This window comes from Dendrobates tinctorius, unplaced genomic scaffold (genome assembly GCF_039654945.1).
Source record: "Dendrobates tinctorius isolate UK_male_01 unplaced genomic scaffold, ASM3965494v1 ptg000236l, whole genome shotgun sequence".
NCBI lineage: Eukaryota > Metazoa > Chordata > Amphibia > Anura > Dendrobatidae > Dendrobates > Dendrobates tinctorius.
In genome coordinates this window covers 2,013,070-2,031,817 of record NW_027361903.1, presented here as the reverse complement: position 1 = coordinate 2,031,817, position 18,748 = coordinate 2,013,070, and the positions used below count along the sequence as shown (strand labels likewise).

Genomic DNA, 18,748 nt, shown 5'->3' with positions numbered 1-18,748 from the left:
TTGGGTAGAGTTCGCTTACAGCAATCATCCCAGCGATTCTTCCTCTAAATCTCTTAATTGTCTTTGGGCAGCACTCTGGCATGCCTCTTCCCGTTTCCACCCGCCTTGGGTGTACTAGCGGCTAACTCCTTGTCCCTGATATTTTCTAAAATTTGGGAGGAAACTAAGGGGGGGATTGAAAAAGCTTGTGTCAAAATGAAGAGGCACGCAGACAGAGACACCTGGACTCCCCTCCGTATCGTCCTGGCGATAAAATCTGGCTTTCTTCTAAATACATCAGACTTAAGATTCCCGACTATAAATTGGGTCCGCACTCTATTGGTCCCTTCGAGATCCTGAGACGTATTAATGATGTAGCTTACAAATTAAGGTTACCTGCCTCGCCTCGCTCCGTATCCCCACCTCTTTCCATGTATCTCTCCTCAAACCCGTGGTGCTTTATCGTTTTCACTTTTCGCCCTGTCACACCCCTCGACCTAGTAGCACCAAGGATATCTTTGAGGTGAGAGATAGACTTGCTATGAAGAAGGTTAGGGGGAGAACCTTCTTCTTGATCGATTGGAAGGGTTTCGGTCCTGAGGAGAGGTCGTGGGAACCTCGGGAGAACATCAATGCTTCTCGTATTTTGGGGAGGTTTCTTTCCAGTCTTAAAGGGGGGGGTGTTAAGGGGGGTACTGTTACACCCGCAGTGGTGCCCTCTGTCCCCTCGGGTGCTGGAACCAGACCTGCGACACTCATTGGACCGGACCGCCCCCCCGGTGAGTATAATAAAACTTACTTTTCTTATCTTGTAGGTCAGATCGGGGGCTTCTCTACACCATTATAGAATACTCTATATCGGCCCTGAAAGGCAGCGGCCGCATCTTATAGCGGCCAAAACATGTGACAGGTTCGCTTTAAATCTGATCGAGTGTCCTGGTATTCCATCCATCAAAGCTGGCACAGTTCTTGTAGTTACCGTTTTTTGTTGCAGTTATACATCTACTCTGCTCCTCTTCTCAAGGCAGAGTTGGTGGGGTTGGACACCTGCGGTGTATGCATCACCTATGCTCTGCTGAGTCTGTCTGTATGCCTCCCCGGTGGTGGAGTCCTTAGACGATGTCTAAGAACACCAGTCGCCTGCATCATCCCCAGATACGCCAGACTGAGTAGTATTCCACCGCTGCCACCAAAATGTGGAGACACGGGGGCTCAGCGGGTGTTCTAGTCTGCTAGCTGAAACCGCATAGACCAGGGTTCATCCCACCGAACACCCGCTGTCCTTTTACCATGTTGGGGTAAGAGCATCTGTGACTTCAGAGCTTCCAGGGCCGACTCGGTCGCATCGGACTAAGAAAAAAAATCACAGCATGCTGTGAGTGGCCGCATATATCGGACAAGACTCACCAATGCAAGTTGTGGTGACATCGCATTTAATCTTAATTATGCCAGACTTAAATTGTGTAGGCCCAGAATCATAGAATCGTAGAGTTGGAAGGGACTTCCTGGGCCATCTGGTCCAACCCCCTGCTCAAAGCAGGATTCGCTAAATCATAAACTGTTGTCTGAAGTATTGACCCTTCTTGTAGGATGAATATATTAACCCCTAATATTATCTCCTACAGTTTATCGTCTGTTATCTTTGTAAAACAGTGAGGCATGGCCGCTGAACAATGATGTTTGCTGATATGATAATTATGCATTGTGTTACGGAGCCAGTTTGTTGACTTTGAAAGCAGAGGGGGAAAACTATGCAAATAGTTTAAACAATCAAGTAATGCTACTTGATCTCATCACCATTCGTCCCCTTAATCGTGATGCTGGACTGAAGGACACTTGTAAGATCTAAAAATAGGTTACATGCCTCTGTATAAAGAGACTTTTTCTTCTGGTCAGTGACTCTTCAGGATCTCAGCTTAGGGTACTACTGACCCGGCTGGAAGAACAGAGGACTGCTTCATTGAGCATCACTGAAACCAAAGAGACTTCTTAAAGAATCCAGGTTGGGACAATCGGGTCACCTGGCCACATACCTCACTGCTCTCTGTTGGCTTCATAAGCTTGTCATTGTCTCCTCTCTGTGGGGCCTGCCAAAAGCGGGGAGCCACTGCTGGAGGATGCAAATCCAATTCCCTGAGTCCTCAGAAGGGTAAGACTCTGTAATTTGCACCATCTTGGGTATTTGCAGCAAAAATTTCTGCACCAAAAATGCGTCTAAATGAAACTACTTCAAATCTGCAAAGAAAAAATAGGTAGCAAATTGCATGGGTTTTCTGAAATCACATAGAGTTTGCTGGTGCTGGGGTCACATGAAGAGACAGGAGGATCCACACAAGCTTCATACACCGAAGATCTGGGGTCCTTCTCCAACATGACTGGCACAACCTCCTGCCAAGATCCTTCCTTGTCAACAGATAAAATATAAAAGGGTTAATAGTTTATTTTTAAGGTTTCTTACTTTTATTCCACTTCTGCCGAAAACTTTTGCACATTTGCAATAGCCGCCAGACTATATAAGCACAAGCTACCCCTGGGAGAGCTGATGACCTTATTCTGAGCCTTTTCTTTCCGCTCACAGGTCCCTGTTTTGCTCGAGAAAGGATTTCAGAGAGATCTGATGAAGAAACGTCAGGACAGTCTGGAGATCCAGAAGTGGAAACTTCTCAGAGAGAATCGGGGTCTCCACGCTGAACTTGTGGGTATAACCTGTGGGGTTTTTGTCATGGATATGGCTTTAGTGGTGGCAAAGAAGATGGTAAATGCTTCCGCCATCACAGAGCAAATTGTACAGGAGATCTGTAGTGACTTTGAAGCCCCTCCAGGTCTCGATGAGCTTGTCTTTATCTCTGCCTTCACGTGAGCTGCTGCAGATTGTGTTACCCCCAGCATCAGCATCCTATTCACTGTAACATAGGAATAATGCCGCTAAAGTGAAGGAGGAGGACAGAGGAGTCTGGAGGAGGGGGACAGGAGTCTGGAGAGAGGGAGGGGGCCAAAGGAGTCTGGAGGGAGGACAAGAGGATGGAGGAGTCTGTAGAGAGGAGGAGGGGATTGTAGGAGTCTGGAGAGAGAAGGAGGGGGGACAAAGGAGTCTGGAGAGAGAAGGAGGGGGGACAAAGGAGTCTGGAGAGAGAAGGAGGGGGGACAAAGGAGTCTGGAGAGAGAAGGAGGGGGGACAAAGGAGTCTGGAGAGAGAAGGAGGGGGACAGCAGTCTGGAGAGAGAAGGAGGGGGCCAAAGGAGTCTGGAGAGAGGATAAGGGGATGGAGGAGTCTGTAGAGAGGAGGAGGAGAATGTAGGAGTCTAGAGAGGAGGGGGACCGAAGGAGTCTGGAGAGAGGATAAGGGGATGGAGGAGTCTGTAGAGAGGAGGAGGAGAATGTAGGAGTCTAGAGAGGAGGGGGACCGAAGGAGTCTGGAGGGAGGACAAGGGGGGGATAGAAGAGTCTGGAGAGAGAAGGAGGGAGACAAAGGAGTCTGGAGCGAGGTGGAGGGAGGAAGTAGACAGGAGTCTGGAGGTAGGGGGACAGGTGTCTTAAGGGGGTCAGGAGTCTGGAGAGAGGAGGATGGGGCCAAAGGAGTCTGGAGGGAGGACAAGGGGACAGAGGAGTCTGGAGGATGATAAAGGAGTCTGTAGAGAGGAGGCAGGGAACATAGGAGTCTGGAGAGAGGAGGAGGGGGAACGTAGGAGGACAGAGGAGTCTGGAGGAGGGGGACAGGAGTCTGGAGAGAGGGAGGGGGCCAAAGGAGTCTGGAGGGAGGACAAAGGGATGGAGAAGTCTGGAAGGGGATAGAGAAGTCTGGAGAGAGGAGGAGGGGGACAAAGGAGTCTGGAGAGAGATAGAGGGAGGACCAGACAGGAGTCTGAAGGAATTAAAACGGGGACAGAGGAGTCTGGAGGGGGACAAGAGTCTGGAGGGAGAAGAAGGGGGTGGAGGATTAGAAGGGGAACGTAGGAGTCTGGAGAAAGGAGGGGGACAAGAGTCTGGAGGGATGAGGGGGACGAAGGAGTCTGGAGGGAGGATTGAAAGGGGAACGTAGGAGTCTGAAGAGGACAGAGGAGTCTGAAGGAATGAGGAAGGAAACAGACGAGTCTGGATGGAGGAAGTAAAGGAGTCTGGAGGAGGTGGGCAGAGGAGTCTGGAGGGATGAGGAGGAGGACAGAGGATCTTAGAGAGAAGAGCATTCTAGAGGGAGGGGGACCTTAGAGTCTGGAGGGATGAGAAAGGTGATGGTGGACTGTGTAGGGTGGATGAGGGAGATCGACGTGTCTGATGGGAGTAGGGTGATGGAGGTGGGCAGAGGAGTCTGGAGGGATGAGGAGGAGGACAGAGGATCTTAGAGAGAAGAACATTCTTGGCTGAGCGTGCATGTGTAATATGTGATCATCCGACAGCTGCAGAATTTGATCTGTATGGCCAGCCTTATTTTTTGGGTGGAGATAGTGATGTTTTGATCATACTAAGAGGTGTGCACCTTTTAACAGATTTTGGTAATTTTTGGCTGGCTTTGTACCAGGAAAGCAGAATCGGCTAGGAGGAGCAGATTTGCTGTAGAGTATTGTATAGGTTTATGGGAAAAGATTTGGATTTATCTTGAATTTTGTTCAGACAACTATTTGCCCATTTTGGGTTTGGGAGTCCAGTGGGCGGTCCTGTATTATATCAGTGGCTTTTTTTTGCTGATTTGGACCGCCCCCTGGACTTGTAGTCCCAGAATAAGCAGAGATTTACATGGACAGAATACAAGTTCTCGTAATTTTGATGCCACAGAACTCTGTGTCCGTCTGCTCAGCTTTCCCTGCTCTGTTTTGTGATGCTGGCCGCTCATCCTGCCGCTGTGAGGCTGCCCGTGGCCTTCACGTGGCCTCTGCCTCCGTCTGTATTATTGCGGCAGTTTACCACTCAGTGCTGTAATTGCTAAAAGACCATAATAGAAATAAATCCGGTGTTTTTGCAGTTCAGCCGCTGAGCCCCAGTGGGGGAGGCTTTGGGTTTAGCTGTGAAATATAGATTTATTTGCACCATTCTTGAAAAGAACAGAGTTGTGTGACTGCGGCCTGCAGGACCCCTGACCCCAGCTACAGGCAGAGAGCCATTACTGACGGCGGGAGACGCTTTTAACGCAGCTGTGGGCGATAACTGAGACCCGAGCCTGACAAACACCTGCGCCTCCATCCCCGGCTCCGGGTCCAGGACTGAGGCTACAGATGCAGCACCGAGGACGCAGGCAGATTAATGGGGGATTCACGGTGTTTTTTGTTTAAACATGTCAGAAATGGTTTTCTTTGGTTTGTCCCCTCTTCCCATGGCATTAGTAATAATGTAGATAATTACTGGATGGGACACAGATAACTGTGCTCGACTACATGTGCTCCAGTATCGGATAGATTTCCTACTAAACAGCGGACACATCAGTGAGACAGCCACCAGGGTCCTCTGGAGCCCAGCCAGTCGTCCTGTCCTGGTCCAGTCAGCCATGGATTATATGAGCTATATCCTGCTAATATCTATAGGGACAGCAATTGTCCTGCAGTTTACAGAAACTCATCCACCCCAGCACATATCTATAGGGACAGCAATTGTCCTGAGGTTTACAGTAACTCGTCCACCCCCAGCACATATCTATAGGGACAGCAATTGTCCCGCGGTTTACAGTAAGGCCTGTCACACCAAGAGATATCGCTAGCAATATCGCTATAACTTGTGACGTTATAGCGATATTGCTAGCGATATCGCTGTGTGTGATACTTACCTACAACCCGCTCCCCCGCTGGTTATCGCTGATCGCGCGAGAACGTCCAGGATTGTTTCTCGTCGTCAGCTTCCTGCGGCGCTTCCTGCTGTGACGACGAGCGACGCTTTGAGCCGGGCGGGAGGACGCAGGATCGCCTGGTGTGACAGGTAAGTAGCGACCCCCGTCCCCAGCGATGTCGCTAGTGAGATCTGCCTGTGTGGCAGCTCACTAGCGACCACTTGGCGATGTACCAGCGATCCTGACTGCGTCATATCGCTGGTCGGGATCGCTGGTACATCGCTAAGTGTGACAGTACCTTAACTCGTCCACCCCCAGCACATTCTAGTAGCTGATGTGTTTTATTTTTCTTAGCAAGAGATGAAGGACAAGATGGCCTCCGAGGAGGAGACGTTCATGATGGAAATCATGGATTATAATAGAAATTACGGGTTAACGGTGAACAGAAAGGAACTTCTTGGAGAACAAGCGGAGTCTGAAAGCCGGAGTCTGGAGGAGGAGGCCGAGGTGCTGGGACAGGGTGAGTGGTCCTGATACCACTGTGTGGGATCAGTGTCTTCAAATATGTCTTTACTAAGGTTTTACCCCCCAAATCCTCATACAGAGTTTAGCATCTAGTGGGAACTGTGGCCAGACGTCGGTGGCCGCTCGTCAGCCCTCTGAAACCCTTTTGATTTCCCTACCTACCTATCCTACTCATGCCTCTTCCCAAGTAGCTTCCCCGTGTGGCAGGTGTCGCAGGACATTAAAGGGGTTGTCTGGGCTTTTCACATAATCTCAGTACATATCTGGGCTGCAGAATTATGACAATAAGTAATATACTTTCTGTCACTAGTTTGCACGGTTTTCTAGATATTTTGAACAGAACGTCCAAGGGGGGGTGTTATGGCATTGAAATGAGAACTAGTCGTAACCTCCTACTCTACTCCAAACATGCCCTCTATAGCAACAACCCCACCCTACATAGCTACAGGCCCTCCCCGTCCACATGAAGAAGCCCACCTCACACAGTAACAAATCCTCCCCCTCTAGCAGCCTCACTGCAGAGAGCAGACCACCCAGCTGCCCCTCCCCCAGACACACACTGAACAGTGATCTATGGAAAGTGAAACTAGTGAGGAGGGAAAATCGTCCTGTATTCTGGGCCACTCCATGATTACAATACATAACTCATTATAAGTGATTCCTTCCCTCACTGTCCCAGGCTGCTGGCAGCAGTGAGAACAGACTGTGTGATGGCCAGTGGTGGGGGTCTGCAGCTTCTAATCTGCACAGGGGATGGCAGTCACTGATGTAATCTGTTGTGTGACAAAGCCTCTGCTGTGTGAATGAGACAGCTCTGTGTCACTGATGTCTTCACACAGCAGCAGATTTGGTGCAGTGTATGTGTGAGCACTGTGTCTCTAATGACACAAATACTGATGGGAGCAGCCTGTCCAATCAGCAGCTGTAACAGTGTGAAGTGTTTGGGGGGTGTATGTATGTATGTATTGTGCTGCTTTCACAAATACAGGATCACTGCTGTGTTCTTTCCAATGCTGGAATGATGATAAAGATGAGTGCTGCTGCACTTTACTGCCAGCCAATGAGTGGGCGGTGCTGGTCACTGGAGCTTGCTGGGAGTTTGGTGGGGCTTCGCACATACACTGCACCAAATCTGCTGCTGTGTGAAGACATCAGTGACACAGAGCTGTCTCATTCACACAGCAGAGGCTTTGTCACACAACAGAGTACATCAGTGATTGCCATCCCCTGTGCAGATTAGAAGCTGCAGACCCCCATCACTGGCCATCACACAGTCTGTTCTCACTGCTGCCAGCAGCCTGGGACAGTGAAGGTAGGAATTACTGATAATGAGTTATGTATTGTAATCATGGAGCGGCCCAGAATACAGGACGATTTTCCCTCCTCACTAGTTTCACTTTCCATAGATCACTGTTCAGCGTGTGTCTGGTGGAGGAGCAGCTCTCTGCACTGAGGCTGCTGGAGGGGAAGAATTTGTTACTGTGTGATGAGGGCTGCTTCATGTGGACGGGGAGGGCCTGTAGCTATGGAGGGTGGGGTTGTTGCTATAGAGGGCATGTTTGGAGTAGAGTAGGAGGTTACGACTAGTTCTCATTTCAATGCCATAACACCCCCCCTTGGACGTTCTGTTCAGAATATCTAGAAAACCGTGCAAACTAGTGACAGAAAGTAAATTACTTATTGTCATAATTCTGCAGCCCAGATATGTACTGAGATTATGTGAAAAGCCCGGACAACCCCTTTAATGTGAGCATCTGCGTATACATCTGACATAGCATTCGATGGTCTGGAAAACCTCTAATCCAGCATCTGTACCTAATATGAATTTCAGATTTCTTAGAGTTTCCTAAAATGCTGAGGCATGCACTGCCTAAACCGCCGAGACGAGCAGGGCCTAAACCGCCGAGACGAGCAGGGCCTAAACCGCCGAGACGAGCAGGGCCTAAACCGCCGAGACGAGCAGGGCCTAAACCGCAGAAGCGTGCACCACCTAAACCACAAAGGCGAACCCAGCCTAAATCGCAAAAGTGAACAATGTGTGAACCACAGAGGTGAACAGTGCCTAAACTGCAGAGGCAGACCCTGTGTGAATCGCAGAGGCGGACCCTCACTAAACCGCAGAGGTGAACAGTGCCTAAAACTCTTTTTTAGGTTCCTAAATATTTATTTCCTTAGTTATATTTTTAAGGTCTCAGAGTAAATTCTGTGTAACCAGTGTGATGGGCCCGTGCATTACTAGGACATTCTGCAGAATTTGTCGGCCCCGGGGTCCTATAACGAGGCGTCACATCACTATACATCGGTATCTGTTCTTTTGGGTATTTATAAACGCTCTTTCCATTCTGCACATATACATTACCCACCGCTAGTTTCATACATACCGCCTCGGGTGCTTGTCTGTCACTATCATCGTGCTACATTACTTTTCCCCCCAGAGATGGAAACCCTGAGAGGTGAAAACATCCATCTGAACGCTCTTTATCGACAGAGGAACACGATCCAGAGAGAACTAAGTGACTTCCAGGAGACTCTGAGAGGTAAAGTGTCCCCGCAATCACCGAGCTCAGCCCCGAAGTGTTCTCCTCTCGTACCCGCGATGCACGGCCATTATTGCATCTCACTTATATCTCAGGTCTGGACAAGGCGATCAGTGCTGCCGCCGGGGTCACCAAGAACCTGGAAGCTGAGAAACTGTCCATCATTCAGAAGCCGCAGAGCGACGAGGAGTGTCTGAGGTGCGGTGACCTGGTCCGGATACGGTTGTAACACAGATTTAACAGTTTGTGTACGCTGAGCACGAAATGTAATTTATGACATTTAGGACATAATAGTGGCAAATAAGGGAGGTTTATACTGCAAAAATATTGTAGTAATTGCTCCAAAAACGTCCTGGGATCCCCTTCGTGCATCATTAAGATGGTATTCTGCCATTTGTTAGTTATATCTGTTCCTAGAAAACCAGGGCAACAAAAAATGCCTGTGACGTTACATCCTCCAGTGAATTAGTAACCCAGCTTTCCCGGGGTCCTGTGGCAGTACACAAGTAGGATGTGCAGCACTGCTGCATAATTACACCTATTATTCATACAGGAACCCGAGAAAGATGCGTAGAAACGGAAGAAAACATAGCACAAGTCTATCCTATTCCCCTCATCACCCTGCAGCAATGTCCCTTGTAAAAGCTATAGCGTTGAGCGTAAGAGTCGCACTGCCCTGGTCTGGGGTCCGGTCCCGTCGGCCATGGCAGCCGAACCAGAGCAGTCTACAGCTTTGTGGCCGCTAATGCCGGAGATGTCCCTGTCCAACCATCCTGAGCAGATGGACACATGACCAGCAAGCTCCTTCCTTGTAAGCTCATACATCCTCTTCAGGGCCTGGATTATTGTGTGGGCTTAGCTTGGGTTTTGGGGACATCTAAGACTGACCCTGACATTGTGAGCACTGGCCATAGTGCTTACGCCTTGAGATAGGGCACCGCTCATCCATTAGTGCTGGAGGACGTCCATTCTGAAATGGAGAGAACTCGTTCCCTATTGATTGGAAGCTCGGCCCTAAAGGCAGCGATGTAATGGGTCTAATCGTTGCGCAGTCTCCTGTGTATTCCCCGACACTGTATAGACTCCACATCTGTAATAACAGTAATTGTGTTACCGCATCTCTCTCCCTATATCTCCGCTATCGGAGCCAATCGAAGACACAAATGTGCGGCTAAGTGACTTCTCCGTTCTTCAATTACCGAGCTCATATACAAAGCAGACGATCGGGAGGTGCGAGATTAAGTGTCAAATATTGAATTAGAAGTTTATAGAAAGCTGCAATTTATATGGAGGCAGAGGAAAGAGCCGACTGGGACCAAACCCTGCTCAGAACTGGGCGCTCAGTTTCCGGTCAGATGAGGGGCTGAGATCAGCAATTTACAGGTTATAGCTGGATGTCGTCTGCATATAAAGCACAGTCACCTTGTAAATTCTCCACGACATCACTACTTACATTAAAGCTCTACTGCAGTCACATCCAGAGCTGCAGTCACAATTCTTTTGCTGATTTTGTGTCTTTGAACCCCCCTGCACATTAGAGGACGACAGCCACATCTGACTATTTTGGTGTAACTATCTGTATATCTGATATGTTTCGTGGTGTCCTGACTCTTCTGAAGGATGATGAATTACACTTCCCACTCCCTTTGCTTTCTGTACAGAGGGGCCTGACAGTGACGTTCTCCCCTCTCCTTATTGAACACACATGGGAAGAACAAGAGACAGTAAGAAACTAAAGAGATCAAACAATAAGACACCATCGGCTGTCCGCCAAGGATAGTTCCTCCAATAGCATAAGCCAGTATCTGCTCTACCCTCCCACAGCCCTTCCCTATAACCCAGGATCAGTCCATAAGGCCCGGCCTTTTCATCAGCCCAAAACATCTATCTGCAGTTAATGACTTTGCATTAAAAAAAAAAAAAAAAAAAAAGCCCTCACGACTTGTCTGAAATTCTCCCGTCATCTTCAGCATTTTCTTTCCAATGATCGTCATATCTGTTTCCTTCTCTTTTTCTTATGTGTCTGAAACCCTTTGTCTCCAGACATTTTTCTTTTCTTCATGCCTCTTGCTCTCCACCCATCAAGCTTCAGCTCAACTGTTTTATGTGTTCACTCAGAAATGTCATCCTCCTATAATTCGTCCATCTTATTTTCCATACATTTCTTCTCATTAGCCTTTATCCAGTTTTTGGCTTCCCCTTCTGATGTGGGCTCATATACAATGCCTTGTGTGAGAGACGTGCAGGAGGTCTACCTTTGCTTCCTCTTGTTGAATGCCTCAGTTCCGTATCCCGGACTGATTGCATCTTATCACTTGTAGTGTTTGGATCACTGTGAGTCTTCTCTTCTGTTCTTATTTCCGATGTTCTCTTCACATTATCTTTCCCGATCCTTTGCGAGGTTCTGTTTTTTGCATCTCCTTTACATTTTCTGACTGTCTGAGGCTCAGACATCTGTGCCATGTGTGGACACAGTCATCGTGTCCTTCTATGCTGTATTGCGAGGATATAAATGCTTTATTCTTTAGGCATTGTCTCCTGTTTTTCTCTAGGATAGCACAGTTTGTGGCCGGGAATCTTACAGCCCTTTAGCTTTCATATGCTTTACAGATAATTCCTCCTTCTAGAGTGAGAATTTACAACACATCCTTTACTGGTAGAGCTGCACTCTGCACTTTATTACCGGGGCACATGACAACTCCAGGCCCAGAACCTTCTGTCCTTATTCTACTTCCATCAGTAGGATACATTTTGTCCTTGTTATTTAAAGGGGTTGTCTGAAACGTGACAGCTCACCACACGCTGTCACAATTCCACGGTATTCCCGTTGTGAGCAGGCGGTCATGTGTACAAATGCAAGAGATTTGCTTAGTTGCAGTTACGTGTCCGACCAGATACGTTTACCGTCTCCCAATGGAACCGAATTGAAAGAAGTAGATGAGCCAAGTCAGCAGGTTACTGCTCACACACGAATACTGACTGCAGCTCCGGAGGTGACTGGAGGATAAGACCTTATGTAATGGCAGATTAGTGACTGCAGCTCTGGAGGTGTCTGGAGATAAGACAAGATGTAACAGCAGAATATTGACTGCAGCTCTGAAAGTGACTGGAGGATAAGACACAATGTAATAGCAGCAGGGCTGTGGAGTCGGTAAGCCAAACCTCTGACTCTTCAATTTCCAGGATACTGACTCCGACTCCACAGGCCTGAATAGCAGAATAGTGAGTGTAGCTCTGGTGGAGACTGGAGAATAAGACAAGATGAAACAGCAGAATAGTGAGTGCAGCTCTGGAGGTGACTGGAGGATAAGACATGATGTAACAGCAGAATAGTGACCGCAGCACTGGAGGTGACTGGAGGATAAGACATGATGTAGTAGCAGAATATTGAGTGCAGCTCTGGAGGAGACTGGAGAATAAGACATGATGTAACAGCAGAATAGTGAGTGCAGCTCTGGAGGTGACTGGAGGATAAGACATGATGTAACAGCAGAATAGTGCGTGCAGCTCTGGAGGATAAGACAATGTAACAGCAGGCGTGTATGCAGCTTTGGCAGTGAGCAGGGTGACCTGATGTATCTCCTTCGGCAGTATTTTATGCCTTTTGTCGGTCGCTCGGTCTCGGCGCTGTTTGTGGCTGTAGATAGTTTATTATCTTAAAATCAATTTCCTCTATAGGAGGACGGTCCCGTACAGGATGGCCATTTTCTGGCCTCTGTCAGGCTCCTCGCCGCTGTCTTTAGTGCCTCTCATTTTGCAGAAGATTTGATTTGTCAGCGGATCTCCTCTGTGTCAGCAGCTTGATTTCAGCTCCAAGCGCTCTCCCTGTCAGCTCATTATTATCTCCCAGGCTCCGGCTCTGACAAGTCCCATTTGCCTTTAACTCTCCAGAAATGAGTTTGTCTCATGTGCGCAGGAGAAGAAGCACATTTCCATTCTGTGCTATATTTAATTGTAATATTTACATTTTAATCAAAGCGAGTATATTTAAGAATGAGCTCCCGCGCCGCTGACATTTACTTAAATCATTTTGTCCTCCTGTCGGGGAGAGAATGACTTGCGGCTTCAGGAGATGAAGCGCGCTGTGTGTGAAGGTTACAGCTTCCCAGCCGCTTACAGGGAGAAGAGAGGGGTCAGGTTGTGTGTCTGGTCATAGCCTAACCGGGGCCTATCTACAGGGGAGCACAGCGTCAGCTGAGGTCCAACTATAGGGGAGCACAGCGTCAGCCGGGGCCCATCTATAGGGCAGCCGGGCTCATCTACAGGGGAGTCGGGGGTCAGCCGGGCTCATCTACACGGCATCAGCCTGGGCCAATCTAAAGTATAGGGCGGCCAGGGGTCAGCAGGGCTCATCTACAGGAAAGCACAGCGTCAGCTGAGGCCCAACTATAGGGGAGTATGGCGTCAGCCGGAGCCCATTTATAGGGGAGCTGGAGGTTAGCTGAGGCCCATCTACAGGAGATCAGGGTGTCAGCTTGGGCCCATCTATAGTGGAGCTGGGTGTCAGCTGGGGCCCATCTACAGTGGGGCTGGGTGTCAGCTGGGGCCCATCTAAAGGGGCGCAGCGGGTCAGCCAGAGCCCATCAACAGGGGAGCAGAGGGTCAGCCGGGGTCCATCAATAGAGGATCTAGGTGTCAGCCGGGGCCCATCTGTAGGGGAGCTGGAGATCAGCCAGGGCCCATCTACATGGGAGCTGATTGTCAGCCAGGGTTCATCTATAGGGGAGCTGGGGGTCAGCCAGGGCCCATCTCCAAGGGAGCAGGTGTCAGCCAAGGTCCATATCCAGGGGAGGAGTGGGTCAGCCAGGGCCCAGCCGGGGCCCATCTATAGGGGAGCTGGGGTCAGCCGGGGCCCATCTATAGGGGACCTGGGGTCAGCTGGGGCCCATCTACAGGGGAGCAGGGTCTCAGCTGGGGCACATCTAAAGGGGAGCTTGGGATCCCCTGGGGCACATATATAGGTGAGCTGAGTGTCAGCCGGGGCCCATCTATAGAGAAGCTGGGGGTCAGTTGGGGTACATCTATAGGAGAGAGCTGGGGGTCAACCCAGGGCCATCTATAGGGGAGCTAGGGGTCAGCCAAAGCCCATCAACAGGGGAGCAGGGAGTCAGCCGGGGCACATCTATAGGCGAGGTAGGAGTCAGCCAGGGCTCATCTGTAGGAGCTGGGGGTCAGCCTGGGCCATATATAGTAGAGCTGAGGGTCAGCCGGGGCCCATCTACATGTGAGCTGAGAGTCAGCCGGGGCCCATCTACATGTGAGCTGAGAGTCAGCCGGGGCCCATCTACATGTGAGCTGAGAGTCAGCCGGGGCCAATCTACATGTGAACTGAGGGTCAGCCGGAGTCCATCTACATGGGAGCTGATTGTCAGCCAGGGCCCATGTAAAGGGAATCGGGGGGTCAGCCGAAGCCCATCAACAGGGGAGCAGGGGGTCAGCCAGGGCCCATCTATAGGTGAGTTAGGGGTCAGCTGGGGCCCATCTGTAGGGGAGCTGGGGGGTCCGCCGGGGCCCATCTATAGGAGAGCTGGAGATCAGCTGGGGCCAATCTACAGGGGAATGGACGGTCAACCTGGGTCCGTTTACAGGGGAGCAGTGGGTCACCGGGGGCCATCTCCAGGAGAGCACGGGGTCAGCTAGGGCCCATCTATAGGGGAGCTGGAGTCAGCCGGGGCCCATCTACAGGGGAGCAGAGGGTCCATCTACAGGGGAGCTGGGGGTCACCCGGGACCCATCTCCTGAGGAGCTGGGGGTCAGCAAGGGCCCATCACCAAGGGAGAAGGGGTCAACCAGAGCCCATCTCCAGGAGAGCACGGTGTCAGCTGAGACCCATCTGTAGAGGAGCTGGGGGTCAGCCAGGGCCCATCTAAAGGGGAGCAGGTGGTCAGCCGAAGCCCATGAACAGGGAAGCAGGGAGTCAGCCGGGGCCCATCTATAGGAGAGCTGGGGGTCAGCCGGGGCCCATCTCCAGGGCAGCTGGGGTCAGACTGGGCGCATCTATAGGGGAGCAGGGGGTCATCCGTGGCCCATCTACAGGGGAGCAGGGGGACAGCCGGGGTCCATCTGCAGGGGGTCAGCTGGATTCCATCTACAGGAGAGCAGGGGGACAGCCGGGGTCCATCTACAGGGAGCAGGAGGAGTGCCAGGGCTCAGCTACAGGGAGCAGGGGGTCAGCCAGAGTCCATCTACAAGAGAGCAGAGAGTCCTCAAGGGCCCAGCTCCAGAGGAGCAGGGGGTAAGCCTTGGCCCTATCCTTCATGCCATGTGTTCGAGCCCAGCTGCAGCAGGGTCTTAGGAATCATGCTCATCTGCTTTTAAAACAGATGAGTGCGATCTGATAAAAAATCGTATTGCACTCTGACAAATATTAGTCAATGATTCTGTGCTCATCTGCAATTTTTTTCTCACCTCGGATTAGACTGAGAATAAAATCACAGCATGCTGTGATTGTCTTTTGAATATCGGTTGAGATTCGCCAATGCAAGTCAGTGGGTGTGAGAAAAAAATCACACAGCACACAGACCATACAGTACTGTTAGGAACGGCGGAACGCACTAAATAAAATAATAATAAAGTGCATTCGCCGCTCGGGGTCCACCGTGCAGTAGGTGGTATAACTGCTGCTAAGTGGTGGCAGACAAGCAATATGGCGGTATGATACACACGGGTTAAACTTCACCCGGAGTGCGCAGAGCGGCCTCTGTTCACACACAGAGGCGCCGCAACAAAAAACATACAAAACGCTGAACCTGTTAGTGACACAGCCTTCAGGTAGATGCACACAAGGTATCTGGTCACAGGAGCAGGACCCAAGACAGAGGAGCTGAGTCCCTCTAGACCTACCGTGTGTGCAGCGTCGCTTCTGCGGACGCCAAGGAGGGCTGCAACTGCAGCGCGGCGTAGGACACTGCCGCTCGACGACAAAACAGAAAGCAAGCGCGATGTCGGACGTTAGCGTAGCGGTGCTGTGAGCACAGTGGCTTAAGGCTTGCCACTGACTTGCGCTGACTGCAAAACTAATTCCCTATCCACATGCGTATTATCAGAGGGAAGGGGTTTCAAATGAGTCAGTCACCAGAATCATGCATCCGTCACCATTCACACATAGCAAGTATAGTCTATACTAGCGCATGGCGGAACGGCCATGCACGCTTTTTATAGCCGTGCGTGACCTTCCAGATCTCCGAGATGGACCAGTGAGATCTGGAACAGGACCTGGGCACATGACTCCCAATCTCCAATGGGAGATCGTCTCGTGAGCATGCCCAGTAGGAGCACAGAGGGACTTAGTCTCTGGAGCGGTCTGCTGCAAAGCAATCTCCTCTGCAGTAGAAAAACAGCAGGAGACCGCAGAATGTGAGGCTCTAGATTCCTGCAGAACAGACGCAGAAACCTGACGCCTAACAAGTACATGACCATGTCTGATTTTTTACTCACCCATCTCCTTGAAAACCCAACATTTCATTAGCCAAGTTCAGTAAATTCTCAGCGTGACATGTCAGAATAGAACAGATATATACACATAGAATAGATAGAAAGATGTCAGTCACAGATATAATTAGTGCATTGCGTGTGTAGGTTAATGTACATTTATTTATTTAAAAAATAAATAACTAAAATAAAAAATTGTTGTGGGGTCCCTCTAATTTTCATTAACCAGCTGAAGGAAAGTCGACAGCTGGGGACTGATGTTTATAGTCTGGGAAGGGGGTAATATCCATGGCCCCTTCCTAGGCTTTTAATATCAGCCCACAGCTGTCTGCCTAGCCTTTGCTGGTTATTAAAAATAGGGGGACCCTACACTTTTTTTTGGCAGGGTCACCCCTTGTTGTTAACCAGTAAAGGCTAAATACACAGTTGTGAGCTGATATTAACAGCCTGGAAAGCTCCATGTTTATTAGCCCTTCCCAGACCTTAAACATCGGCCCCTAGCTGTCCGCTTTCCCTCTGCTGGTTAACAAAATTAAGTGGGATCCCACGCCATTTTTTTCTTTTAATTCTTTAATTATTAGCTAAATAAATGTACACTTATCTATTATCTATCCATCTATTATCTATTATCTGTCCATTATTTATCTAATTAGCTATCTAACTATTATCTGTTATATATCTATCTATTATCTAGCTATTATCTGTCTGTTTATCTGTCAAATTCAAAGAAGCTTTTATTGGCAGGACCAAATAAACATTAGATTTGCCAAAGCACATATGAAGTAGGGAATAGGGATATGGAAGTCCTTGGCATATCATAATTGTATTTCTTGTAGCCTATAGCCTAGGTCCTATGGCATGCACTCACATACTGCATTGCTATTTATCTATCTATATATCTGTCTATGTATCTATTATCTATCCATTATCTATTATCTCTATTTATCTATAATCTTTATATTATCTATTGTCTAGCTATTATCTATCTCTCTATCTATCATCTATCTAGCTATAATATATTATCTATTTATCTATTATCTATCCATCATCTATATATTATCTATTATCTATCTATTTATCTATCTATTATCTATCTGTTATGACCGGTGTCACATGTAGGGGTCGCTGTGTGTTCCCCCCAGGATGCGCACGGAGGTGTATTGAGGCCATGAGAGTGAATTGCAGTCGCAGGCTTAGCTGTGATTCCAATGCAGAATAAAAGTGAGCATTGGTCTTGGACATGCTGGTTGTCCAAGGCAGATTTAGGGAAAACCTGTTCTGGGATTTTGGGTTTTGAAACAGACTACACATGGTAGAGGTGCAATTCGTTTCATTCCTGGCCCGGGTTTACCATGTGGCCCACATATTCCAGTTAAAAGCCCTGCAGTAAAGGGTTTGTCAGTGTCAGTTTGGTATTTGCTAGAGTGCAGAGCAGGAGGCTCTGCAGAGCTCCACCTGTGTGAGGCAACACAGGCAAGCAGAGCCAAACAGCCAAGGGAGCTGAAAGGCCTGGCACCCACAGCGTACACGGCGGTGCAGTCGCCCACGGCAACCGGTCCTGGAAGTGGACTGGCGTGTTTAGTGACTGTAATCTGGAGCATATGTGCCCGGGAGTGAACCAGAGGTGGACTGTCCTGTTTCCCAGCTGCGATCCGGAGGATATCATGTGCTGTGAGTAAGGGGTGGCTCACATTGCGTTATGGCAGTCCGTTTAACGGATTGCGTTACAAAGTGGCATTAACGCGATGTAATGCATCCGTTAACGCACGCATAGACTGCCATAACGTAGCGCATCGCTAACGCATGTCATAATCGGCATGTGTTAGCGATGTGCCGTCATGCTGTGACGGACCCTCGGATGCAGTCTACAGCGTTCGAGGGTTCGTCACTGCTAGCGCAGATGGAGCATCTGCACTAGGGCGATCACATAACATGATCAAAAAAAGGAGTAGCGTTAGCACAGTCCGTTCAACGCATGCGTTAAACGGACTTCTCTAACACATTATGAACCTAGCCTAAGCATTAAAGAGACTTTTGTTTGGAACTTTGCTGCCTCATCACTGCTCAGTGTGGATACCAGTGCACTACATAAGCTATTATACAGTATATTTATTATCTCTCTATATTTATCTATCATCTATGTATCTATATATTACCTATCTATTATCTGTATCTATATAAACTAGCTTGAAATGACATAGAATTACTGTATGCAAAAGCTGTTGTTAAAAAACGCATTTAACACAAATTGCATGTGCAATTATGTAATATTGATGCTAGGTGAGAAAAATCGCCTTCTGCTCGCGAGACACTCGTCCTACTTTTCAGGAACAACATCGGACTAATTTAATAAACTCAGATGAGTGTGATCCTTTGGCTGAGATGAGCCATCAGGACACCAGTGCTGTAAAGACGAGAGCTGTCCATTTCATGTATCACAAGGCAGAATGTAAACACCCGACCAATGAAAGGCCGCAGCCCCACAAACACTCAACTTCATTGTTCCAGTGACTCTAAAATTCAA

General features: G+C 49.0%; 1 protein-coding gene across 1 annotated transcript in view; it reads left to right on the top strand.

The window, feature by feature from the left end:
- LOC141060374 (pancreatic triacylglycerol lipase-like) overlaps positions 1 to 18,748 on the top strand; it is a 230,447-nt gene that overhangs the window by 20,479 nt on the left and 191,220 nt on the right. The window contains exons 3-6 of the mRNA XM_073556580.1: positions 2,558 to 2,674; positions 6,086 to 6,251; positions 8,692 to 8,793; positions 8,889 to 8,991. Of these exons, the coding sequence (XP_073412681.1) occupies positions 2,558 to 2,674; positions 6,086 to 6,251; positions 8,692 to 8,793; positions 8,889 to 8,991 (488 nt within the window). The remainder of the gene's footprint in view (positions 1 to 2,557; positions 2,675 to 6,085; positions 6,252 to 8,691; positions 8,794 to 8,888; positions 8,992 to 18,748) is intronic.